At 37.0% G+C, this 21,629-nt stretch overlaps 1 protein-coding gene across 1 annotated transcript; it reads left to right on the top strand.

Annotated features, from left to right (window-relative positions):
* The first annotated feature begins 28 nt into the window (after positions 1–28).
* On the top strand, positions 29–18,700 carry RPAP3 (RNA polymerase II associated protein 3). The gene is made up of 17 exons (XM_068998109.1): positions 29–118; positions 1,563–1,721; positions 2,280–2,420; positions 2,841–2,963; positions 4,139–4,266; positions 4,847–4,968; positions 5,302–5,372; positions 6,368–6,499; positions 7,865–7,992; positions 9,605–9,726; positions 11,174–11,244; positions 11,406–11,522; positions 13,325–13,536; positions 14,688–14,883; positions 15,511–15,608; positions 17,018–17,118; positions 18,211–18,700. Exons 2-17 carry the CDS (start codon positions 1,569–1,571, stop codon positions 18,300–18,302), a joined length of 2,007 nt encoding a protein of 668 aa, XP_068854210.1. The 5' UTR covers positions 29–118; positions 1,563–1,568; the 3' UTR covers positions 18,303–18,700.
* The last annotated feature ends 2,929 nt before the right edge of the window (positions 18,701–21,629 follow it).

The raw sequence follows: 21,629 nt of genomic DNA, 5'->3' as shown, positions 1-21,629 counted from the left end.
CGCCGGGGCGCGGGGCCGTCCCGGCGCGGGGCCGCCCCGGCGCGGGGCCGCGCTGCAGCCTGGGAGCGGGCTCGGCAGCGCGGGCGGCGGCGGCGGGAGGAGCCGCGACACGGCGCAGGTGAGGCCGCGGCGGGACGGGACGGGACGGGACGGGACGGGATGGGATGGGATGGGATGGGATGGGATGTGCAATGCCCGAACCCCGTGGCGGCGCCGTCCCGTAGCCGCATCCCCCATCCCTTGTGGTCTATGGGCGGCTTGGCCGCGCGGGGTGGTGAGGCGAGGGAGAGCTCACCCTGATGGAGTGAAGGCCTCACTTGGAACTTGCGGGCGGTGCAGAGGCGGGTGTTGAGGCTCAAAGGGGCTGTTCTGTCGGGGCCTCCTGCGGCACGGCCTCGGGACCCGCTCCAGGGCGGGCCCGTGCTGCCGGCCAGGGCGCCGGCGTGGTGCGGCCGCTCCAAGGGAATCGCTGGAACCAGCAGCCCGCGGGTGTTGGGAGGGCCCAGCACTGAGATTCGAATGAAAGTGCCCTGAAGGGTGTAAGAGCTGTGCCGCAAGGAGGCTGCTGTCGGTGCGTGGTTTAAGGTCGTTGCTAAGTTGTATGCGGCTGGTGGGTAACGGAGCAGGCTGACTTTGTACGCTTGAGCAAGATGCTTTAGAATGGCCGAGAGCAAACAGCCAGATTTCATGTTAGATTTTCGCATTCATGGGAATACTGTTTTAGTCAATGACAGGAAAAAGAAAAGTTCAGCAGATCACAAAGCGTTTTCTTGCATTTTTTAAGTATCTTGTTCTAGCTACCTAGAAGTGCTAGGCTGGATGGACTATTTGATGTGTCCATGCCCAGGTTGCATGATATTAACAGACTGAATATTACAGAGGTAGGTCCGGGTGGGACAACAGCGGAAGGTGGAAAAAAATATAATTGGAAATTAATTATGGGCTCCTTAATTGGAAATTTGATTAATGCTATGTATTTCTCGCTTCACTGAAAGTTTCTGCTTCCTTTCAAATAGACCTAGTATGTTGCTCAGGGTAAGCATGTCACCACTTATGTATGAACTAGGGAGAAGTACAACTGCTGCAGCAAGGTATCTGCTCAGCTGCTCACTCTTGAGTCTGTAAAAACATTTCTGCTTTGGTAGCATTAGTTCAGTAGTAATGATGCAGTGTGTTTTTCCATCTCTTTGAGACCCTTGTCTGTAATATGGATAGTACGCTTTACCACAGAAATCATTAACTGTGTTTATGTTTCGTGTCTCTACAAATAGCTTATTTATACTTCCATGAGGCTTGTAACAGATCCTGAAGCTTGCCATCAAGAGGTTATAGTTATCAACCATTCATAACTCTCTTCGTCTAAGTTTGTATTTAGCTCATCATGAGTTACTTAATCATGATTGTTTTCAAAACATGTTTGCTTCATTCTTTCCTATTTTTGTGCTATGAACTGTACAAATGGGGGGGGGATGTTTCTGAACTGTAATTTTGAAGTAGCTAGCTTCCTTCACTGCATACTTTCAGCTTCTTTTTAGAAGGCTTTTTTCCTTGAATTTCGGCAGATTACGATGAGCTCACCAAGTAAAGCGATAGAACTGCAGCTGCAAGTGAAGCAAAATGCTGAAGAGCTGCAGGATTTTATGAGAGAATTGGAGAGCTGGGAAAAAGATATTAAAGAAGTGGATTCTGAACTCAGGAAACAGAGTGGGGTCCCAGAAGAGGTAAAGAACACAAGACCAGTGTCAACACAGCTATTCATACTTTGATAATTTTCATAATAATTATGTTTTGCTTTAGCTAAATTACGTTTGTTGACTTAAAATACCTGAATAGAAGGCACGAACTAATTCACAACATGTCCTTCATCTGAAGTAAACCAGAGATTCCTCTGTAAACTGCACCATCAACGGAGCTCTGGGGCAGTAGCCTCCGGAGGTGATGAGGCCAGTAAATTTTTTATCGATTCTGGGTAGATTTATGAGAATATTTCTGTTTGCAACATCAGTATTGGTAATTTACTGCTGACATTTAGTATATTGAAGTTATTCTTCACTGATGCTCTGAAGAGAGTCGTCTTCTAAACTCAGCTTAGTATCGTACGTGTAATATTTGCTTTTATGTGTTGAAAGATTTATGCTTGTTGTTCTTAGTGGTCTTGTAGAGTTCATGAGAACAGCTTGCTGATAGATGGATACTGTCTAGATACAAGCACTGTAGATTCTTCAGTTCAAGTGATTTTCACACATCTGTTTCATAATAAATTACTTAATTCAATTTAGAATTTGCCACCAATTCGAAACAAAGCTTTTAAGAAAAAGAAGAAAAGCAAAAATAAAGTCCCTTCAAAGATAACCTCTGAGGAAAACAAGAAAAATAAGATCAAATCTTACGATTACGAAGCATGGGGAAAACTTGATGTGGTAAGTCGTAATATTTGCTTTGTTACCTGAGCCTTATCCCCACTTGATTCTGTGTTAAATAAGATTTTGTTACAGTGCTGAGAGTTCAGTCCACCAGTCAGTATCTTACTGTGCTGGGTACTGTATGAACATAGGGGAGCTGCCTGCCAAAAAGGTTACATGTTTAATATTTGGAATATTGATAAATACTTGATTTTCTATTGACAGTGCTTTCACTCAGCAAATTGAATTTAAGGGGAAAAAACCTGTTTTAATAATAGGCCTATTAGAAGGTCATAATTATAGTAGAGTATAATATTAAGCACAACTGTGAGTATTGGCGGACACATTAGTAATTCTCCTAAAATCTTACTTGTATTATTTTGCACTGTTAAATTATAATGAAGACAACAGGTTTTTTTTGTTTTTCTCTGATTCCAGGATAAAATACTTGAAGAACTTGATAAAGAAGATAGTACTCATGATTCTGTATCTCCAGAATCAGACTCTGAAGAAGATGGAATTCATATAGATGCAGAAAAGGCTCTTGCAGAGAAGGAAAAGGTTATAGAATTACAGATGTTTATTATTGGTAAAATAGTAACTTAAGTACAGGAGCATTGCCATTTTCTTTTAAAATATCGTGCACTGAGACCGCACATCTGGTAAAAGAATTGCCTGTTTGGAAGTCTTTCTGTCTGTTTTCCTGCCCATTATTCCAAAATAGAAAATTCTCACTGCAGTTCTATTCCTTCTCATTGTTGGTAGCAGCAAGCCTGTCAGATTCTAATTAATGTTTGCTTATGATAATAAATGTATTGGTGATTTTTTGCTTTGATAAAGAGGGAACTGTTTTTTACCTGAACTCAACATCTGAATGCCCCAAACTAAATCCGCAAGAATTTAAAAATAGTCCCTTTGTGAGGCCAGTACATCTGGGAATGATGGGTGAACTTCTTTGCTTTAGTAATGGCAAGTTCATAGCAGTTCAGTTTTACTGAATAAGGTAGGATATAGAGAGAGATCTGTCTCAGGCTTCGTTGCCATGAGAAGGAGGCTAAGTTGTGCAGCAGCTTCTGAGTTTTTGAAAAACTTCTTTGTTTGTAAGCAATCACCTAACCCATCTGTCAGTCAATACTTGACTTCAGTAGTTTTAGCTTTGGTTTGGGTTTCTATGGGGTTGTTTGTTTGTTTGTTTGAAGCTGTCTGCATGGGTGATATTTGTGTTCTGTCCCTGCTGCTGTGGAAATTCCTTGATTTGTAATCTGTAGTCTACACTGAGAAATTGACATATCTTTGGCCATTATTATCTTGGCTGCAGTGAAGTCATTGAGGGTGCATGAGATAAAAGTTGTGTCCCAGAGGAGGCAGAAATGAGAATATTGACTTGAAAAGCAAAGATGCCAAATCAAGTTACTAAAAACTTTTAAAAAACCCCATTCAGTAATTTAAGTAGTGATGTGCTTGTTACAGGTTTCTGGAAATGACCTACAGATACTGAAAATCAGTATTTTATAGACCCATGTTATAGAATGTGTCATGAGAATTATTTAATATGGGACACTTAGAATACATTAGTTAGAAAGTGTATTTCACGGTAAAGCAGTATTTCATGAGAAATGTTAAACAAAAATATTTAAGCATTCTAAAATACAAACTTTGATTTTTTAGGATTTTTAATTAGCAGTGTTTCTGCCAATGTACAGTAACTTGCTGAAAAGGCTTTTTTCTATTCACAGGGTAATAACTACTTTAAACAAGGAAATTTTGATGAAGCTATAAAATGCTATACTAGAGGGATGCATTCTGATCCATACAATCCAGTACTGCCCACAAACAGAGCATCAGCTTTTTATAGAATGAAAAAGTAAGATTTGCATTGTTAAATCTGTAATATTTTCTTGAAATGCTACCTTCAGATTTTTGGTTTAGTTTTAATTCTGGATTTATACATCATGCTGTGTTGCAGTCTGTGTAAGACTTGTTGCAATCTGCCCACCAGTTACAAAGTCAAATAGAAATCACCAGGAGAGGTAATCTGGTAGTCTCCCGCATCAATTTTTCCTCTGCTTGCACAATAGAAGCTTGCCATCTTCTGTGTTACAGTGTGTAAGACTTGAAGAAAAACGAGGAAGAGAAAGTGAAATTGCCTTCCAGATTCAGTGAGCTCTATTTCTAAGGCTTTAATTTGTTTTGGGTGAAGAAAGGATACAGGGGAGTTGGTTATTCTTTCTGTGGGAGTAGAGATTCTTGACCACTGTTTTCCTTTCTTCTTTTAATGTATTCTGAATCAAGAAATGTGTAAATACTTGGTTTTTGCCCCTTCTGAAGCATGTGAGATTTCCATGTTCTCAAGAACCTGGAGAGGCTCAAAGTAAGATAAACTACTGAAGTTTTGGGGTTTGTTACCTTGATGTGTCCAAACTACTCATTCATTTTTTTGATAGGTTTTCTGTTGCGGAATCTGACTGCAATTTAGCACTTGCTTTAGATAAAAATTACATAAAGGCTTATGCGAGAAGAGGGGCCGCTCGCTTTGCTTTGAAAAATCTTCAAGGTGCTAAAGAAGGTGGGTCTTTTAAAAATTGTTTTCTTAAAATACATAGAAACCTGTGGGATCTGCTTCTTTGATGTAGGAATTTAATATTCATTTCCTATAAACAAAGAACTGAAATACCATGTTGCATATTCTTTTGGCAAGGTAAAATTCAAGTAGCAAGTCCAAATGATAGCTGTAGATGTTAGTTCTAGAATAATTCAGCTTTAACTGTTTTAGAATGTTGCATTCCTTTAAATATCCCAGACTTCTTAGGTAACTACAAAAAAGGGCTATCTCAAAGGAATGCTCTGCTTACTGGTTTGTGCTTTCTACCTGAAACATATTTTTCTGGTCTTCTGATAGACTATGAAAAAGTTTTGGAGCTTGATGCAAACAACTTTGAAGCAAAAAATGAACTGAAGAAAATTAATCAGGTAATAAGACTAATAGGCCCTAACATAAATTTATATGCCCTGTTCAGTTTATATCTGTGTCAATTTTTATTTCTAACAAGAACTGATTCAACAAATTCTCATGTGCTTTTTCTGGAATCTGAAGCTCACTGAGGTCAAAATCTTTAATGGACTTTCTTTTGGAGAAACTCACATATATGCAGACATCAGTGTAATAGTGGAAAACTAAGACTGTATGTGTGCACCATCTGGGATTTTTTGGGTTTTTTGTCATTTTTTGATTGGTTTTCTTTGGGTGTTTGGTTGGGTTTTGGTGGGTTGGTTCGTTGGTTTATTTTTTAATTTTCCCCCATTTTCTACCTCTGTGTTAATGCTTTTTTCAATCATGCTTAGTATTTTGGTATAAGGAAGCACAGCACATGAGAGAACCCCTGTATTCTCTTGGCCATAAAACTACACTGCTACCCTATTTGTAGTCCCACAGGTTGCTATGGTCAACCAAACCAGAAAGCCGTTCTAAGAACAGAACAAAGTACTCTAATATAAGTCCCTTTCATGACAGGGAGGAGAATGTTGATTATGATGACTTTAGTAAATATAAACACACCTGTCACTACTATATGAATGATTTACGCCTTACAAAACTGTATTTTTGAAAGTGCTTGAAAAATTTGTTTTCAGAATGAAGACAAAGTCTCCAGTAATTGAAGAAATAAATGATATCTGAATTGGACTGTATACAAACAGGTTCCATGAGTCATTTCACACTGTGCTTCAGAAGTTACATACTTTCTGTTTACCAAGCATTATTCTGACTTGTAGTCCCTCATAGAAATACATTTTCAAGAAACAATTTTAAATTGTTTTTAAATTGTCTCTTCAATTTGCAACACAGGGACTTCTGTTAAAAAGCTTGGCAGATTTTCTTATCTTAAAAGTTTAAAAATTATTTTCGTTTATGTTCTTAAAATGTTTAAGTGGGGAAACACTTAGGGGAAAAAATTACATCTTCACAGGCTCTGTCATCAAAAGAAAGTTCAGAACAGAAAGAGTTTGAAGATACGATCAGAACAGGATTAACAGATGAAGAGAAGCAGCGCATTGAAGAGCAGCAGCTCAAGCAGAAGGCAATTGCAGAAAAAGATCTGGTAAGTCACAGGTTCTGGTGGAAGGGAGAAACCTAGCGAAGAAAAGGGTTGTGTTGTGCTGTTATGCAAATATATGAATTAAACTGGATACTGTCTTGAACTTCATAAATGCAGTGTCCTTGATGTTACCTTCATTGTTTCCTATTTTGGGCTCTAGGAAGGTGAGTGGTCCAGTGAGTTCTGTTTGGATTCAGCTGGAGGAATAATTATAAAAGGTAGCTTTTACAGCCCACATTGTATGTGCTAAATTTCAAATACATGGTAACACAAGTAGAGCTTAAACCATACTTTTCAAAGATCCCATTTCTCCATTATTAAGCATCTTGATGCTTGCTTGTCCAAGTGGAGTTGTGGACTATTTCTTGTTTTGAAACTTCTGATTACATGATGAATAGTAGTTACAAAAAGGACTTTGGGGTGCAGGCAACAATGACAGTAAAAATGTATTTCTGGATACACAGTCTTGACTCACAGTTGGCTTATCAATTTCTCCCTCTCACCACTCTCAGTAAATAAAATTACCAAACTAAACCAAAATTTTTCTGTTCACTTACCTAGCTATGTGAGTTCTGACTTGTTATCATTATTCAGGTTTGCTGTACTGGTTGTAAGAGATAATTAGGTAAGAATGAAAGTATGCATTAAGGAACAAGAGTTTGAATAGGACACAGAAGAGAAATGTCAGTGTAATGCAGTACTTCATTGGCAGCAGAGCTGACTCACTGCAGGCTTGTTCCTGACAACATGGATCCTATCAAGTCTGAACTGTGGCCTTTCTTTTATTTGTCAGTCAGTAGAGTAGTAGCAAAGAACATGTGCAGCTTCAAATTAGTGCTGAGAAGCAAAAGGTAGTTTTAGTTCCCCAGAAACAAACAAAAAATAATGTAATTTTCTTGTATGGAGCATTAATTAGAAAACAACAACATTTGGACCCAAGTAATATTTGAGGATAAGTTTTATGGAGCAGGATAAAGATGAATTCGTGCAGTGCAAAAAATCATCTGGAAAGGGGAATTGTAAAGGTTCAGCTTGTGTTTAAATTCAGGAGGTACAGGGTAGGTTATCCTGTACATCAAGCATAAAGTTACATAACAACTTGTAGACTTAAAAGTCTGCATTTGAACTATGCATGTAGCAAAGATTTTTTTATCCTTGAAGTATTAGAAAATATTAAGATTCTTTCTGTGTTCTGCCTCCAAACTTAGATAGGAAGAAATATGCCATAACTGTCTGCCTTGATGTGGGTGGTCTGTGCAATTCATCTTTGTAATGTTGTGACCCTCTCTGCTAAAAAGGATAAGAGAAAGTTCATTGCGCTAGATTTTCTCAATGCTGGTTTTTTTTTTTTTGACCTAAATATTCCAGGGTAATGGTTATTTCAAAGAAGGAAAGTACGAGGCTGCAATAGAATGTTACACCCGTGGTATCGCAGCAGATGGCACCAATGCACTACTGCCAGCTAACAGAGCCATGGCCTACCTAAAGATTGAGAAGTAAGTGGAATTGCATATGCTGTATCGTTTGTTTGTTGTAAATCAGAAGGAAAAATGATCCAGTAGATTTCCACTCAAGTTGAGTTATTGTCGCTCCTTCTAATTTTTGTTAGAATTCAGTATAGAGTAAATCATGTCAAAAGCAGTAAAGGGGAGGGAACAAATCTGTATGTGTGATCTTGAAATGCAGTTTGTGGGAAACAAGTTCTGAGGGAATAAAATAGCACCAGTATTAAATAATGGTATCTGAAGTTGGATTTTTGTTCTTTTATGTGCAAAACTCAGGTATTCACTTTTGTGAAAGGAATTGCCCAGAGCTTTGTCTTTGACTATAAAACCAGTCAGCTACTAAACCCAGTCAGCACTGTAAAAAGAAGTGGATTATAACTTCTGACTTTAGAGGGAATTAATATAATCTTTTTCTGGAAATTGCTACCTTTTAAAATATTTTTTTAGCTTCACTGATGGAGGTGCGTATATGTTGCTTCTTTATTATTATTTAAGTTTTATCCAAATGACCCAGAAACTGTAGGGAAATTAATGCTTTCTGGCAAATTAGCTAAGTTCCATACGGCCATTTTTTAGGTGTGAACTTCTTTTGACTCTGTGATGTTGTGGTATTTTAAAACTTGTAAGCTGGTAGCATGAGAAGCAGAGACCAGAGGCTTGGTCATCTGTTTTCATGTGACGTGGCTGAGTATCTGTAGAGACAGATCTGAAATGAGGATCTGTAATTAGGATAAGATAGGTTGCCTGGATAGTATTTCTGACACAACACTTGCAATTTAAAGGACATCATAATGCAAATAATCTTCTGTGAGATTCAGTGAAAGTGATACTTTAATTGAATGACCAAGAAGAAAATTGATTCTCTATGATAAATCTTGTATCATGGGTCTTTACATTTCAAAGAGAAGAAAACATAAAATGCAACAAAAGCCCGTTGGTATTCTTAGAAACTGCTAGTACTGATGAGAACCGCAAATAAAAATTAATTTGCATAAATTTAATGATATTTTGAAAGTGGAGGAGTGAATGAAAATACTTTTAATAAACATATAGTGGAATCGTGATCTAACGTAACTTAATATAAATGGGATGAGGAAATTTAATCTTAAAATGAAACAAATGACATTAATGCAAGGATATACTGAATTCTCATTCTGAAATGGTTAAGGACAAGTCACAGAATTCCAAATGTAGAGAAATTTATTCTCATGCTTCTCCTTTCTTGTACATTTTCTTTGTTTGTAATGGTATTTCTGGTTTTCAGAAGTACAAAGCCATGGTACTGACTTTGTTGAATTTTTAAAGTGGACTCTGCTCTGACAAGTTTTAAGTGGGTTTTATTTTACAGAGGATGTGAGTTTTTGTGTTCCTAAAAAGAGTCAACACTTTTTTATGAGATACCAAAATATACAGCTGAAATTTCAAGGTCCTGAGAAATCATATTTTATGGGAGTTTATTTCACATTTTCCCTCAGTGATGTGTTTATGTATGTAGGTAATGAAGATCTACCTTTATATTTAAATTGGTTTGGGTAGCTCTGTCTTTTCAGTTGAAACTGCCTCTTGAAACTGATTATTAATTTTGTACTACGCTTTTGCTGAGGTACAAAGAGGCAGAAGATGACTGCACACAAGCTCTGCTCTTAGATGCTTCCTATTCTAAAGCTTTTGCTAGAAGAGGAGCTGCCAGAGTTGCTCTTGGAAAGCTAAAGGAAGCTGTTCAAGGTATGACTTTGAATTGGTCTAAATGTGGTAGGTAAGAGATCATTATAAGGACATCCTGATCTTTTTCTTCTGACTTGAGATTATCAGTGCAAAGGTTAAAAATTAAGGGATTTCTGTTGGATTTCGCTGAATGTGTATAAAAACTTGGATGTTGGTACCCACATAATGGGAAGACAGTTTTGTGTGAAATTACAACTGTTGCTATGTATGGTAAGTAGTAAGAAATAGTTTCAAAAGTTTGTTTAAAAAGTAGGTCATAATATAGGTGTTAGAATGACTTATAAGTGGGCAGTGAGGCAGATTGAGAGCTGGCTGAACAACAAATCCCAGAGGGTCTTAATTAATGACACAGGGTCTAGTTGGAGGCCTGTCACTAGTGGTATCCCCCAAGGTTCAATACTGGGCCCAGTATTGTTTAACTTGTTCATCAGTGACTTGGTGCAGATCCCTCCTCAGCAAGTTCACTGATGACACAAAGCTGGAAGGAGTGGCCCATACCCCAGGTGGCTGTGAGCCTTCCAGAAGGACCTTGACAGATTGGAGCGATGGACAAAAAAGAACCTTCTGAAATTCAAAAAGTAAATGTACAGTCCTGCACCTGGGGAAGAATAACCCCTGCAGCAGCACAGGTTGGGGGTTGACCTGCTGGGAAGCAGCTCTGTGGAGAAGGACCTGGGGGTCCTGGTGGACAGCAAGCTGTCCATGAGCCAGCAGTGTGACCTTGTGTCCAAGGAGGCCAATGGAATCCTGGGGTGCATTTGGAAGAGCACTGCCAGCAGATCGAGGGAGGTGGTCCTGCCCCTCTACTCAGCCCTGGGGAGGCCACATCTGGACTGCTGTGCCCAGTTCTGGGCTCCTCAGCACAAGAGAGACGTGGAGCTCCTGGAGTGGGTCCCACAGAGGGTGACAAAGATTAAGGAACTGGAGCATCTCTCTTATGAGGAAAGGCTGAGAGAGCTGTGCCTGTTCAGTCTTGAGATGACTGAGAGGTGACCTCATCAATGTCTACGAGTATCTGAAGGGAAGGTGTCAGAAGGAGGGAGCCAGGCTCTTCTTGATGGTTCCAAGCAATGGGACAGGAGGCAATGGGCAGAAACTGATGCACAGGGAGTTCCACTGAATATGAGGAAGAACTTCTTTACTGTGCAGGTGACCATGCACTGAAACAGATTGTCCAGAGAGGTTGTGGATTCTCCCTCACTGGAGATATTCAAGAACTGTCTGGGTGCAGTCCTGTGCAACGCACTCCGGCTTGAGCAGGGAGGTTGGACCAGATGACCCACTGGTGGTCCCTTCCAATGTGGTCCCTTTCAACCCTGCCCATTTTGTCACTTACCTGCCTTTAATTATTTTTAGAGCTATGAAAGGAAAATAGAAGGTTTAGAAATCTGCCACATGTACATCGTAACTTGAAATACCTACAGTTTATGTGTTGTTTTTCACTCAGATTTTGAAGCTGTTCTGAAGCTGGAACCTGGAAATAAACAAGCAATAAACGAACTCACTAAAATAAGGAATGTATGTATGTTTGTTTGGGTATAGTGGGGTTTTGTTTGTTTGGGAGTTTGTTTAAGGCTGTAGTATTAGAAGGTTTTTATTCTTTATTACATTTTTTTTAACATACCTTGTATTTATTCATCAAACACCTGATGTTTTGGACAACTTGCCATTTTTTTCAGGAATTATCTGAGAAAGAACAGCAGACTCAACAAGAATATCCTGCAGTATTGATAAAAGAAACGGAAATTAAAAATGTAGTGAAACTGATTGATAATCCATTACAGATTAAATCAACAGTAAGTTGTTACATGAACTGCTTTCTGTAATGATGGGAGAAGAAGTAGAGCTTAAAGTTAAAATCTGCTTTCTGTATTTGTAGACTAACTCCTGATAGATAGCCTTGCCTGTGGAAAGCCAAAAATGTATAGATTTACTCTTCTGATATTTTTCAAGAACATATACACACATGGAAATGCTGAAGTTCATAGCAGTGGGGGTGTAAGCATTCAGCCTTAGTACCACCCTCAGCAAACATGGTGCATGCATACATTTATAATGTGGAATAGGCCAGCAGCCCCCACAACACTGTCTTGTGTCTGTAGATAACATTGCAGTTGAGAGTAAATGGGAGAGAGTTGAACCTCTGTGTTTGATTGAGAAGTTCTGGGTAAACTTTCCTTCATTTCTTCTGCTATTTACAGTTTTTACAGCAGCCATAGTGGTTATAAAACGTTGCCTACTTGTGTCATATGCTGCTGTCACCTAGGGCTGCTTCTTAAAGAGCTCTGAGCATACATTTTCATCCATGTAAACTGTAGGACAGCTGGCATTGATTTTCAATAAGCAATATATTTGGACTATGAATTATCAGTGTTTATAGTCAGATGAATCAGCTATAGATGAAAAACTGTAATACCAGGTTTCTTTATGTATTACACTTCCTCTTTTAGTACATTTAATCTTTATATATTCAGCAATGAGTTGTGTAAATACAAACTGTGCTCATACTTTGTATGTGTATGCACTCATGCTGTTTGAAAACCTTTGTTTACCTTCATCAATAATATAATTCAGATGGATAGTTTTAGTAGAAAATGTGTGGTTATTTTGATCCTTTGGGAGGGGGGAGTATTATAGCCTTTCTATAACTAGATACAATATTTCTTTAAACCTAAATTAATTTATTGTGAAGTAGCTGAAATACTTCAATAATAGACAATTACATTTATTAAATGTTCACTTTGACTGCTAAATTAAGTGAAGATGCTAGGTTGATTGTATTCCTCTTGTTACTCAGTTAAGGTAGAATAAGTATAGGTGAAACATCTGTGCTTTTAGTACTGCCATTTCCTAGGAGTCTAAATTGTTGAGTATGTTTAATCATGTTCATTCACATCTGTATTTCTAGAGCAATATACACTGTGTTCATGCTCAGGAAATTAAGTTCCAAAGTAAGAAGTGATGAGGGGTTTTTTTGTAAGACCTGTGAAGGTGGCACTAGGTGATGGTCAAAAATAATGGGGATTGTGCAGAGATTAAACAAGCTGAAGCATTTTAGCATGTGGTGGAATTAATTACCTCAGTATGTATGTAATTTGGTCAATCAGCAGGGTTGAGCAGAGTATTTATTACATCAAAATTTTAAGTTTTGAAATTTTTTTTGAAGTTTTGAAATTTTAAAACTTTAAGCCAAGGCCTCTGTTGCTGTGATTTTTTTTTTTTTTTTTGCTAAATTACAAAGCTTGACCACATAATGGGACAAAGTATATCATAGATCTTGCCTATTCAGCCTTAGTGGGAAAAAAGTATGCATTTTTAGTTATTACTGGGAAAACAGATGGCATATTGAGATCCTCTAGGGTAAGGATATACTGGTTTATGAGGACAAAGCAATAAAATTACCGTATCAGGCTTCATGTAGAATTTTATGGTTTCCTGATTTTGCCATTTGCCTTTATTCAGAGTGTCTTCTCTGTGCACCACTACAGAGGTAACTGGTTATCATAAGATTATTTTAAGTTACACACCGCTGTGTCTGGGGTCTGTATAAACACTTGTGTTGAGTCCACACATGACATGAGGTCTGTGCTCTGTTTAGAAGCCATTGCGAAGAATAGATATTGAAGAAGTTGATGATGATACATCAGATGATGACTTGCCCAGCACTACTTCTTTAGTCAGTAACTGGAGGAATTCAGTGAGTATTGAAACAACAGAGACTCTAGATCAGGATGATCTCTTGACTACAGTTGATATTCCAAAAGCAAAGCACTTGAAAATAGAAGAAATCAGTGATACGTCACCATTACAGTAAGTATAATAATTCTGATCCTCTTCTAAAAAGGTAAATGTAGTTAAAAAGTAATCTTCATTTCCAGATGTCTGCATTTGGTGAAGATACTTTGGAGAATCTGAATTAAAAAGGAAATGTTGAAAGAAACTGCAGTTCTTGCACATTGCCTCTTTGACCACATAGTAGTTGAGACAAATATGATCTGTTTAGTTTCAGATGGAAAATGCAGTCTTGTATTGCAAATATAAAGAAATTCATAATATTTTCCTGCATGCTGTACTCTTTCTTGCTTGGGCACTCCATCTTCCCTAGCTGTGACTTCTATTTGTATTGTTTTAGAATAGATTTTGAACAGAGTTCAAGCATTCTTTGTACCCCAGTTGTGTGAGAGAAGAGGAGCAGATGAGTGTCACCACCCTTTCCTCTGCTGAGGCAGGTGGTAGCTTCAGATGTGCTTGGTTTTTAAGTCACACTGTGTTAGTTAGGCAAACTCAAGTCTGTCTTGCTGAAACTAGGCTGAAGTACAGAAGCTTTATCTTTGCTCAGAGTTAGAACTGTACTTGTCCCCTGCTTTGACACTGTCTTGTTCTGTTAATAGTAAATACTTTTTAAGGAATCTTGATCAAAGAATTTCTTTGAAAAACACTGGCCCCACCCACCTTTTCTAGCTCAGTTAGATGGATTTACTGTGAAGTGTTGAAGAAAAAAGTATGTTCTTATCCATTTCTTAATTTCTAAAAAATAAATGGACTTAAATAACAAATTATGGGACAAATATACATTATACTGCTATCAGTGTTGAATCTAGTTTATCCATGTGACATTGTTTATTGTTTTGCATTATGAAATTCCAGAAAATGTGATTTTTTTTTCCTTGCAGTTATATATGGGAGAAACCTACTATGAAATGCATTTATTTCCAGAAACAAAGTAGACAGAGACTGAGTAAATTTAAGTATTTACAGATGTGCTTTTTAGAAAAGGTGAATCTAATATAAAGCTTGTATAATTTGAAGGGATTTTAAAATACCTGCTTAAGCTAGAACACATTATTAAAAAAAAAATTCAGTATTTTAGCTTTTAATGAATAGAAAGATCTCCAATTAGGTCTCACTGTAGGATTTCCTTAAAAGTTTATTTGATTATGTGTTTCAACATACCTTTGCAGGCTGCCTGTAAATGTGAAAGGAGTTTCATCAACATTGAATCCATCTTTTCCTGCAAGCAAACAGAGAGAAAAAGAAATCAGAATGTCATTTATGTCTGCTTCTCCAGTTCCTCCCATTCCTGCAAATTCTTTCCAGCTTGAATCTGACTTCAGGAAGTTGAAAGACTGCCCAGAAAATATGTACTTGTACCTGAAGGTATGAAACAAAGAGTATGAACAGTATTTGGACAGTTTCTTCAGCATCAGTTGAAGAAACAGTACACTTAGGTGGAAGGGATAGCTGTGTTTAGAGTGTCTTAAGTGTACAATAGTCCCTTTTTTAATTGTCTTCACATAACACTAAGTAGTCTGATATGCATTTGAGTATTTCTTCTTTTGTGCCTTTTTATTTTCTTGAAGTACAGTCTCAGCATTTTTTTTTTTTTCAAATACAGGCCCTTGTTCTTTAAAGACTTAAATACATTAATAACTCTGTTAAATTCTGATTTTTCAAATGAGTGCTTCTGGGGTAATTAGACATAGTGACATTTTTAAACTAAGCAAATGCTTGAAACACATTAATCTACTTCATGTGTACTTTTGCTTACATATATTTTGAAAAAAAATCACTTTGAATTCTTTTAAGAGAAGTTAGAAATTACCATCACCAAAAAACCCCAAACAAACAAGCAAAAATTGTTTTGTGTAATGTCAAATACTGTGATTTGGTTTTTTTGCTTGCATGCACTCCAGCATTGTCCATGACATTCTAAAAATGCACATGTAATTCTCATTACTCACTTGTATTTTTTTGTCTAAAAAACCCTTTTTAATTTTTCCATAGCAAATAGAGCCCTCGCTTTATGCAAAGCTGTTTCAGAAATCCTTAGATCCAGACTTGTTTAACCAGATCCTGAAAATTCTACATGACTTCTACATTGAGTAAGTTTAACTCCTCCTTTGTTTTATGTTACTTACTTATTGCTGTTCTGAAGGGTTTGGGGTTCTTTTGGTGCGGGGAGGGTTTGGTATTTTGTTATGTGTTTGGGGTTTTTTTAATGTTCCCTCTAGTCCCAACCTCAGACCTACAAAATTATTTTCAGCACACAGGATTAGATGAGCATAGTGAAATCATTGGAATTACTCAATAGTCTCTTCTTAAGAAGTGAAACTCATCTTGAAAAATTAGGTAGAGAAGAAGTGAAAAAATACTTTTTCTGAGTGTTGTTGAACTGTGCTCTGCTAAAGAGCATCAGAAACTAGCATTAGACTGTATGAAATAACTTTTGTTCACATTACTGTGTGTATATTCTGTAAGCACATACAATTGCACATTGTCCTGTGTTTTAACTTCCTAAAGCTGAGAAATTTAGAGGGCTTTGGTTTTATGCCACACTTACTGTGATGCATTCAGACTTAGTTATCTGCTAGCATTTTACAGTTGCCTGTGGCAAATGTGTTTTGGAGACTGAGGTTCTGATAAGACACGACCTGGCAAATTATTTTTGAAATTTCTGTCCATGCTATCATTTGAGTCCTAGAGTTCATTTTGTTTGTCAGAGACAGTGTATGCTTTTCTTAATTTACACTGTCTGAGAAGCACACACTCGATGTTTTTCGGTGTTGTTTTATGGAGAAGAGCAAGCATGAATCAATGTTTGCCTTTCCCTTGGTTTCCTTGAAAAATAAGATATCCATCATATGGGTGAAAAATGCTGTCTTAGAGATACAGTCCTGCATTTGATGATGCAACATAAAAAGGCTAGGAAGTTGAAATTTTTTGCTGTAAGGTAAAAGTCCTGTCTCCCTCCAAAAGAAATGCAAAGTTATGAAAGAAAAATACTATTTGTTAGTATTTGTGAGAAAGGCAGTGCCTGTTTACTCTTCACCAGAAAAATGTAAAATGAACACAATCTAGGAATTTTCTTTATGGATGAAAATTAAGGCAGCTGTAATTGGCTCAGCTTTTTGATCAGCTTCCTATGGCCACAGGTACTGCTTCCTTTCACACTACCTGATACATATAAAAATGGTGATGTTATGGCAGGTGTAAGCATTAAATCATGTAGTAGGTATGCTGTACGTGACCAGCAGTCAGTTTGTGTCAGTCTAGGTTTTTGTATTTCTTTATTCTTGCTCTGTAGAACAATAATACCTACATAAAGGTTTCTGGGTATTGACTTTTTGCTTTGTGAATGGACAAATGAACAGGAAAGACAAAGATAGGGAATATGAAAGAGAAGGAAATTCTATTGGTCCTTTAATTTCTTGTTCCTGAATTCTTTAATATTGCTTGCAGCTACTGAATCTAATCAACAGTAGTTATTTTTATATTTTGTTATAATCTTCAGGAAAGAGGAGCCATCGCTCATCCTTGAAATCCTCCAGAGGCTCTCTGAATTAAAAAGATTTGATATGGCAGTAATGTTTATGTCAGGTTCAGAAAAAAAAAGTAAGTAATTTGGTAGTGTCTTCGTAAACTTACTTTGTGATACTGTAGAATCTAGCAAAAAATATGTAAAACTTAGTGCTATTCTTGTTTATTCCATGTAATAATCACTTCAGTTGTCTAGCATTTTATTGTTTTAGAAGTTAATATGAATGTCATGTTATTTTTCCTAATCCTTTGATTCCTTATTTATTGTTTAGACTAGAAAACTAGAGCTAAATCCTCTTATTTTAATCAGAATTACCACTGCATTTTATTCTGATAAAATAAGCTTTGCCAGCATGTCAGTTTGTAGCTGGTAATGTTACAAATTTATGAATTTGTATGAAATTCTACATCTGAGATCCAAGGTATCCAGATTATACAGTTTCCACAATTTACAACTATTTCTTGACAAATCCTGACTTTTCTGTTGGCAAAAGAATGCAGGCATGTCTAAAGCACTCAGCCTGGTTGTCTGTTCTGTTCCAGAGGCATCACTCACATTAGTTTGCAATTTGTGTCGACCTTGGCTCGAATTCATGGTTTATAGAAGTGGGTTTTGTCTCAAATATCTTCTTTATTTAGCACACCAGAGAGACTGTGTAATAGTGAGGCATAAGCAAAACATTTCTCTGCGACCATGTAAATTTAAATTTACTATCTACAGCTGAGTTTCACTAAAAACCATAATACTTAAAGATTTTTAAAATGTGAATCTCCTTAAAATAAAATTACTTACTGAAGTGCAGTGCCTCTTGTAAAGACATAAATACCATTTGTCTGATGTAAACTTTATCTGCCATCTGGCATTAACTTTTGTCTTCTGCATGTAGTGGCATAGTGTCAAGATAGTAAACAAATTAAAAGCTGTTTGTGGCCTGGATTATACACATGTTGAAGGAAGTATTGTTAAGCATCTCTTGGGCATTGAAACAAAGTGAGAGTTTTGCTTTGCTACTTTTGTTCATCCTCCAAGTAATTCTAAAATTGAATTCATATGTCAGCTATATAATCCGTACACCCCTTACTCTCACCAAGGAAAGAATTGGATTAATTTACCTTAAGAGTGTGAATCACAAAAATAACAGTTCATGTTGGGATTTTCTGTTTCAGTTACACAGGTATTATTCAATCATGTGACCCACATGGGATTAAAAGATGCTTCTGTTGAAGAATTGGAGAAGAAATATGGCATTTTCTCTTAGCAAGATGGCTGACGTAAATGTCTGGATTTGCACTTTTTTCATGTGGAAATCAGCTAAGAAAGCTATAAAGACTGAAATTTTGTTGCTTTTTATAAATAATGAAACTCTTAAATTTGGGTTAGCCAAATGGCAAGTACCTGAAGAGATTATTATTTAGTTCTGCAATACATTTGTTTTCCAGTACCTGAAAAAATACGGATCTGCATTTTCTTCTGTGGAATCTGTTTGCCTGAAAAACAGTTGGGCAGATTGGCATTCAGGATTTGGACTGTAGATAGAGATCTTTATTAAAAGGAAAAAAATATTTGTAAACATGTCTTTGGTAAGAATCAAATGCTGTATATTAGAATTATGCATGGGGTTTTTATTTTAGAAAATAAACTGAATGTTGAATTGGAGATACTATATTTTTAAGGAATTTTTTTATTAAGGTGCCTAAATCACTCTTCTGTAAAGATCCATCACATCAGAATTTGTACTGTGCAAAGTGAACCTGAGGTATGATGGCAAGAAAATTCCAGAATTTTTACTTGAGTTTGCTAAAACTCCACTTTTAGATATGGGTAGCTGAGAACCTCTGAACCTTTTCCTGTGAACCTCAACTGTAATTGCAGAATAGAAGGAAGACAAATACTGTAGAATTAAACTAAAAGTTTAAAGAAAAACACTTTCTGTCTTCTTTCAAGAGTACTTCTAAAATAATCTGGTGAAACTTCACCTTGTAGGTCAGTTGTTCCTGAACAGATATAAACCCCTTAAGACAACTCAGGAGGCTAAGCAAAATACCTCAACAGTAGAAAGCAAAAGCATGAAATTAACTGAAATTCTCAGATAAGAGGGATCATTAGGCATAATAAATTACGTGTACTATTGTCATGGCTGGGAGGAAATAACAGCACTTGTCAAGTATATTCTAAAATTTAGCTGTAGTATCCAAGTGGTGGTATGTGAAAATTTGCCTGTGTCTCTCTGAGCTTAGCTGCTCTTTTCCATCCCACAGATGCTAATATCCTGCCAGTTTGCTTTCATCCTGTTTCAGCCCTTGTACTGTACTCATTCTTCTCTGAATGTTTTGGTTTGGAAGTTGTGCTGTTTTTCAAAGGAATAATTTAACGGCTACAGCATTCAAAAAGACTTCAAACTCCCAACATGGATTAGTAGGAAAAGGTGTAAATGTTGTCTTCTATGTAGTCAGTATTAGAAAATTAATTTTAAAACATTTGCAGCTATGTTATGTCCTAGTTTAGATATAATCCAGTTAAAAAAAATATTAACTGAGCTACATCCTCAGGCTTGGTAGCAATTGACAGGAATGGCATTAGCACTGGATCCCTAAGGTGGCTTCCTGGAACTGAGCACAAGAGCAGACAGTGCAACTGGGGGAATGGAAGAGCCTTTCTATAAGAATGCTTGCAGGGTACCTACAGTAAGAATGATTATTACTAGGTGTGTCCCGAGTTACTGATAATGGGCTATTTATTCCCCTTGTTGTAAAGCACTTCAGATAAGGTATTGGGGATACTGCTATAACTAATAATGGTGGGGGATAGAGTAGTTACCCGAGTAATTTTATAGTACAGATTTTGTAGATACAGTGTACCCCTTCCTATGGACTGTTACAAGTTGTTCAGTGTACAGCAGAGGTGTTTGTTGGACTAGGTTATACTGATAAACCATTTGGTACATTGTCAAAAGCTGGTTTTTGAAAGCTGTTGTACGAAAACAGGTGATTAGAATAGGGATCTTCAAAAGTAAAAGCAAGATGATGGCAAAAAGATTAGAAACTGTGGGCCAAGAGTCACCTGCAACTCCACTGTGCTGTGCTCTTAATGAAAATAAGCTGTCATGGTTGGGTTTTGTCCACACTGCTACTTTACAGAGATTTCTGTTCAGGACTTGTGCATGTTGAGGGGTGATGAAGTTTTTCAAGCATGTAGAATTTGGTGAGGTGGATGAGCAGACCTGATTTTATGTTCCTACTGAACTTCAGCCACCAAGATTTATCTTTCACTTTTGTTTTTAAATATAACATCTGGAGTTACTGAAGTTACTTCTCAGTGCATAGAAAATGCAAGAGGGAAAGCATGAATGCAGGTATTCAGAGAGCTGCCAGCTTCACCTGCTCCAGGAGATGGCAGTGTTTTTCCCTTCTAAATTGTTAAAGACTGCCAAATTTCTGAATTATAGAATTTAATAAAACATGAAGAGGATTTATAGATGTCAAGCAAGTAAAAAATCCTTTTTGGAGAGAGAATTTTTTTTTTTTTAATCCAACGCACTCTACAGTGGTTATAACCCTATTGTTTTGGGGCGGGGGGGGGAAGCTGCATAAATTGTGTGAAGCAATTGAACCATGGAATACTTCATGGCCCTTTGCTATGTTACAGCATTCAAGGTGTCAAAAATCTGAGATGATGTTTGCTACAGTGATGGATTCAGACTTGAGTTTTGAATGATTGTTTTACTTTTCAGTATTAAATTATGTTTTTCAGATAACTTTTTATTCATCAAGGTAATTTTTAAAATTTGAACATTCTCCTCCAGTAGATCTCTGAGACACTCAAACTCCATATTGTTTATTGATTCCATAGCGCAGGTTGTTAGAATATTGAGGGAACTTATCCTAGGACTTACTTCTGCAGAACATCCTTACAGCTTTCCCTTTTAACAGTAGACTGTGGCTTTTTTTTTTTTTTTTTTTGCTTTCCAGTAGCCCTGGGTAGCTCTGCATTTACCAAGTAGTTGTTTAATCTGAGCTGTGTTTGCCTTGCTTATGAGGGTGTCCGGTGACAATCATACATGAAGATAAAGACACTTGATTTACTGCTTTTTCGTTACACTGCTGTCAAAAAAAAAGGTTTTAACGTGACTTGTACTTGGCAATACTTGTGTTCAGTTACTGTGGAAAGCATAAATGAATATAGTTTCAGTACTTGTTCAAAAAGACTTTTTAGGATTGAAAATTAATGGTTGTGACACTGCTCAAGTAGTTCTTGCTGCTTCTCGTCTTCCCTGTCGTTTTGTTTAAGAATAGACATTTCAGCTTGCCAATTGTCATATCAACTACTGTTGCTTTTGAAGCTACTTTTAAAATAATTTTATTTATATAAATGTATATATAATTTTAATAACTTGAATATTAGTATAAGCTTAACATGCCGGTTTTTAATATTTAGACTATAAGTGTTTGAGGTCCAGAGAACCTGTGAACATCAGTTACAGGAAACTGAGGTTATAGCTCATATATAGCTCTTTTACTAGGCAAAGATCTTTCTTTGTCAGTGATGTGAATACAGTTGCTTGTGGGTGCCATCACTAGGGAATACT

Source organism: Aphelocoma coerulescens, chromosome 1A (genome assembly GCF_041296385.1).
Source record: "Aphelocoma coerulescens isolate FSJ_1873_10779 chromosome 1A, UR_Acoe_1.0, whole genome shotgun sequence".
Taxonomy (NCBI): domain Eukaryota; kingdom Metazoa; phylum Chordata; class Aves; order Passeriformes; family Corvidae; genus Aphelocoma; species Aphelocoma coerulescens.
Note: the sequence above shows the minus strand (reverse complement) of the source record. Positions and strands in the feature narration are given on the sequence as shown.

What these genes read in the sequence shown, in the direction of transcription:
- RPAP3 (XM_068998109.1), top strand. Translation starts at nt 1,569, where the DNA reads ATGAGCTCACCAAGTAAAGCGATAGAACTGCAGCTGCAAGTGAAGCAA. An exon ending in CATGGGGAAAACTTGATGTG is followed by an intron (nt 2,421 to 2,840) that starts GTAAGTCGTAAT and finishes CTCTGATTCCAG; the next exon opens with GATAAAATACTTGAAGAACT. An exon ending in AACTCACTAAAATAAGGAAT is followed by an intron (nt 11,245 to 11,405) that starts GTATGTATGTTT and finishes CATTTTTTTCAG; the next exon opens with GAATTATCTGAGAAAGAACA.